The 4,583-nt window shown below is 55.6% G+C and overlaps 1 protein-coding gene across 1 annotated transcript; it reads right to left on the reverse strand.

Moving 5' to 3' along the window:
- Positions 1–1,996: 1,996 nt before the first annotated feature.
- On the reverse strand, positions 1,997–3,832 carry LOC102757620 (leukocyte immunoglobulin-like receptor subfamily A member 5). Its single transcript, XM_015565420.1, is given in 6 exon segments — positions 1,997–2,573; positions 2,719–2,884; positions 2,886–3,004; positions 3,189–3,224; positions 3,336–3,498; positions 3,711–3,832. Coding segments are annotated over 6 exon segments (1,032 nt in total). The 5' UTR covers positions 3,714–3,832; the 3' UTR covers positions 1,997–2,028.
- Positions 3,833–4,583: the final 751 nt, after the last annotated feature.

Below are 4,583 nucleotides of genomic sequence, written 5' to 3' on the forward strand. Positions count from 1 at the left end.
TGGGTGTAGATGTACCACTGGTTTTTAGTCCACTCATCTGTGGATGGGCACTTAGGTTGTTTCCAAATCTTAGCTATTGTAAATTGTGCTGCTATGAACATAGGGGTGCATATATCCTTCCTGATTGGTGTTTCTGGTTAGATACATAGATTTACTATAATTCCAATAACAATAAGAATAAACCCATGTTTTGATGTCATAAATGTTTGCAGGTTAAATTATATCTGCAAGTATTGCCTACAAGTTCCCAGCAAAAGAGCAATAGTAGGGAAGTATGCGCAGAAAATGCAGAGAGCAAACTTGAATTTCACACAGTGTCTGGGCAGGACCCCCTAGCTCCTCATGAGCCCTCCATGGTCCCCCTGAGTCTCTGTTGAGCACTGAGGGCCTGGAGGACTCCAGTTGAGCACAAGGCCTTGCAGACTGGTGCCCACAGGTGGGGACACTTCTCACTAAAGCAGTGGGGATGGCACCGTCACCCACAGCAGGTCCCACCTTGGGCAGAGCAGCCACCTGTCCTGCTCTGAGAAGCTCAGGGCCCCCACCTGTGTGGTGAGGGCTTCCATCCAAGGGGCTCTGGAAATGAGCAGCTGAGGGAGTGTCCCCCTGTCCTCTCTGCACCTCTCTGGCTTCTGCTCCTCCCTCAACCTGGGCCCAACATCTCCCTCTGCCATGACCCCCCTACCTGTCAGCTGCCTCACTTCCCCCCTCTTAGGCCTGACTCCTTGGGGTGTGGGGAGAATCCTCGGGGACCTTGGAACCCAGTAGTTCCCTGAAATTTCTCCCGGACTCTTGGCCCCCCTGGGACACAAGCCTGTCTTTGAGTTGAGGGTGGTGGTGGGGCGCTAGATCCTCTGAGACTAAGAACTTCCCTTGAGTGGTCACTGTTCCCTCTGAGCAAAGGGGACCCAGGATTGATCAACTGTGGACAGGGTCCCTGTTGTTGGAGAGCTGGGGTACCAGAGGGTCTTGGGAAGGACAAAGTGTGAGACTCTGGAGCCAACCCTGGGCTCCCCACCTGACTCAGACTCCTCCTGTATCTGCCCTGTGGCCCCTCAGACCCTCCCAGTGCCCACCTGGTACTTTGTGGACCAGGTGAGGGGGAGGGATGAGTAGGGGGAGGTGGGTCTCATCCTATAGCCCCTCACTCCCTTTCAAACCCATAACCAGGGGTCCTCAAACTACAGCCCGCGGGCCACATGCGGCCCGCCAAAACATTTATCCGGCCCCCGGGTGTTTTTGCCGAAGCTGCCTGTCCTGCTTAGCAGCCTACTGGTCCTGGACCAGCAGTGCGCATGTGTGGAATGTCTGAGGGACAGTGAACTGGCCCCCTGTTTAAAAAGTTTGAGGAACTCTGCATAATCCTTCCGCGGACAGGAGCCTGAGCTGACAGCTCAGCGGACAGGGCCGGGGATTCCTCACCTGAGACCAGGAGCTCCAGGGCATCACTGGGGAGTGAGAGCAGGAAGGGGGAGGTGCTGCGTGAGCTGTAGCACCTGTAGGTGCCCCCGTGGGCTGAGGTCACAGGACTCATGGAGAACTCTGCCTGGAACTGCTGAGCTTGGTGCTTTGATGTAAGATGCAGGGGTGGACCGGGTACCCTGTCCATGGACAGAAGGAACGTGTCCCTCGGGCTCTGTGACTGACACAGCAGGGTCACGTGCTCTCCTGAGACCACCCTGGGGCCTGGCTGCACCAAGAGGGAGGGTCTGTCACGCAGCCATCCTAGAGAGAGGGAGGGAGGGTGAGGGTTGCCTGCCAACTGTGTTGTGACCTGAGAGTCACCAGGCCTCTCTCTGAGGTCCTTACTCTCTATCTGACTCGGTTTCTCTGAGTCTCCCCCTCTCCCCTCCTACCCCCTGCCTCTCTTTCTCTCTCCCTTCCTGGGCCCTGCACTGTCATTCTGGCCTCGACCCCTGAGATCCCCAGCAGGGCCTGTGCAGAGTCCAGTCCCTGAGTGAACCCACTGGCTCCTCACCTGCCACCAGGACAGGCTCTGTCCAGAGGCCACGATGGGGCCCTGCTGGCTCAGGAGGGAGGGCTTCCCAGACTCACCTGGGGAGACCAGACGTGAGTTACAGGGGCTGCTCCTCCCATAAACCCCTTCTCCTGGCCTGGCCCCCAGGTCTCACTGTCTCTCTCTGTGTCTCTGATCCAGTAGCCCCTGTGCTTCCCTCCCCTTCCCCTCTCACATGGGGCTCCCCTCACAACAAAGATGCCCACATGTGTCTGGTGCCATAATCCATGGATGGAACAATAATGGGACTCACCTGGGACCAGGAGCTCCAGGGGGTCACTGGAGTTTGAGCACACGTGGGGGCCATTCCTGTAACAGCCATAGCATCTGAAGGTCCACCTGTGGCTGGGGGTCACGGGGCCCACAGGGAACAGGGCCTGGTACTTCCTGCTGGGCTGTGGCTGTGAGTCCAAAGCCCAGAAGAGCCTGTGATCTCCTTCCTTAGTCAGAATGAACCTGTCAAATCCCTGCCCTGAGCCACACTGGAGGGTCACGTTCCCTCCTGAAGTCAAGACAGGGCTGGGCAGGGCTGAGAGGCTGGGTTTGCTGTAGGCTCCTAGGAGAGGAGGAGGCAGCGTGTTAAATGGGCTCACACCTCCCTCATGTCACCCAGGGCTGGGCTGTGAGAGGGAGACACCCTGAGAGCAGACCCCCTTCCTGAGGGCAGAGCCTGAGGCTGGGACCCCTGAGTGTCCTCTCACCTGTCACCACCAGCTCCAGGCGGTCACTGCGCTTTGATCGGCCAGCAGGGCTGCGATAGTAACAGTGATATATCCCTGCATCATGCTCTGTTATGTGTGTGATGGAGAATTTGGCCTTGTGCCCGGGCTCCAGCGGCTTCTCTCTTTTCCATGGTGCTGGGCTCCCCCTCTTTCTTTAGACGGTACTCCTCAGCCCCTGGGGTCCCCTGACACCAGATGGTCACGGGGCTCCCAGAAGGGACCACAGGGCCTGGCTCAGCCCTGATGGTGGGTTTGGGGATGGGCCCTGAAAGGAAGCCAGTAGCTGGGTTATAAGACATTCCCACCCTCAGTCCAGCTGTCAGGCCAGAACCTTCCCCGATGTTCCCCATCTGTCAGCCCAGAATTGCTGTTCTCCATCCCCAGCTGCCTGTGGTGTGGCCCCTCATCTCCAGGGAGGAGTGGGACCTGGGACACCTGGGGAGACTCACCTGCCTGCACTTGGGTCCTGAGGCCCACACTCAGCCCTGGAAGAGAGTCCCTGTGAGAGATTTGCCCTGAGCAGCACCCTCCTCCCCATGAGCCTCCTGAGTCCTGGGGTCCTGCATGACCAGGGTCCCCTCCCCCTCCCATCTCACCGAGGCAGAGCAGGGCCGTGTGGGTGGGAGTCATGGCGTCTCCTCTCTTTACACCTCGCTGTGCAGATGCAGGAGGCCACAGTGTCCTCTGAACAGACAGACACACAGGGTGTGGTCCCTGGGAGGCTGGCCCTCCCTGTGACGGGGTTCTCACCTCAGCAGCCTCAGAGAAAGGGGAACATTCACTTCACTTCCCAAAGGCCTGCATCTGGTTCCCCGCATCTATTTCCACGTGAAGCAGGAAATAGACCCTCAGCCTCCTGAGACTCCCCTTGCCGGTGAGGTGACACAGGCATGTCCTTCCCTGACAGAGCCTCCCCCACAGGGTCTCCTTCCTCCTCAGCCCGTCCATCAGCACCTCCCTGTGGTCCTCACCATGGACAGTGTCACCCGGGCCCTGGAGACGCTTCAGGAAGACGTGAGTCCCTGTGGCCTGCAGAGCTCAGATCAGCAGGGACAGGCTCACTCTCTTACTTTGCAACTCAGGGCGATGTCACTGTGACAGTGAGCACAGAGGGGAAATGCAGGGAAATAAGGGAAGGAAACAGGTCCCCTTTCTTGGCCCCAGAGTGTGGCTTTTTTTCTATCAGCCACCTTCTTCTTTTTGTTTTTTTCTTAGCCACAGCATCTACGGCACCTTCCTGGGGACAAGCTTCTGAGGCAATCTTCCTCCTCAGTGACTCTTGTTTTCTGTGTTCAAGTCTCTTCCTCATCCTGTGGTCCAGCCATCAAGCTTTAGGGGACACTGATTTGGGTTGGAGTTCTGATTTTGACTTAAAACAGACATTTATGTATGTATGTATGTATGTATGTATTTATTATTTTTGTTGCTTACAAGAGACCCATTTTTATTTTTTGAAATGCTTATTGTTGAAAGTATTACAGATATCACCTTTTTTCTCCCTATTCTGCCCCTCCACCCGGTTCCTGCCCTTCCCAGGCCTTCATCACCCTATCACCAGTGTCCTTTGGTAATGCATATATGCCCACAAGTTTCTTTGTTTAATCTCTTCCTGACCATCTCCTTCTTCACTCTGAGATTCATCAGTCCATGCTTCTGGTTATCCTTTATTCTCATCAGTTTATTTTGTTCTTTAGATTCCTTGATTGGTTATTTTGATTTTTAGATCAATTTTTGCTAGATATGTATTTATTGCCATTTTCTTGTTTCTTCTTCTCCTTCTCCTTCTTCTTCTCCTTCTCCTTCTTCTCCTTCTCCTCCTCCTCCTCCTCCTCCTCCTCCTCCTC

The sequence above is a fragment of the Myotis davidii genome, unplaced genomic scaffold (genome assembly GCF_000327345.1).
Source record: "Myotis davidii unplaced genomic scaffold, ASM32734v1 scaffold4180, whole genome shotgun sequence".
Taxonomy (NCBI): Eukaryota; Metazoa; Chordata; class Mammalia; order Chiroptera; family Vespertilionidae; genus Myotis; species Myotis davidii.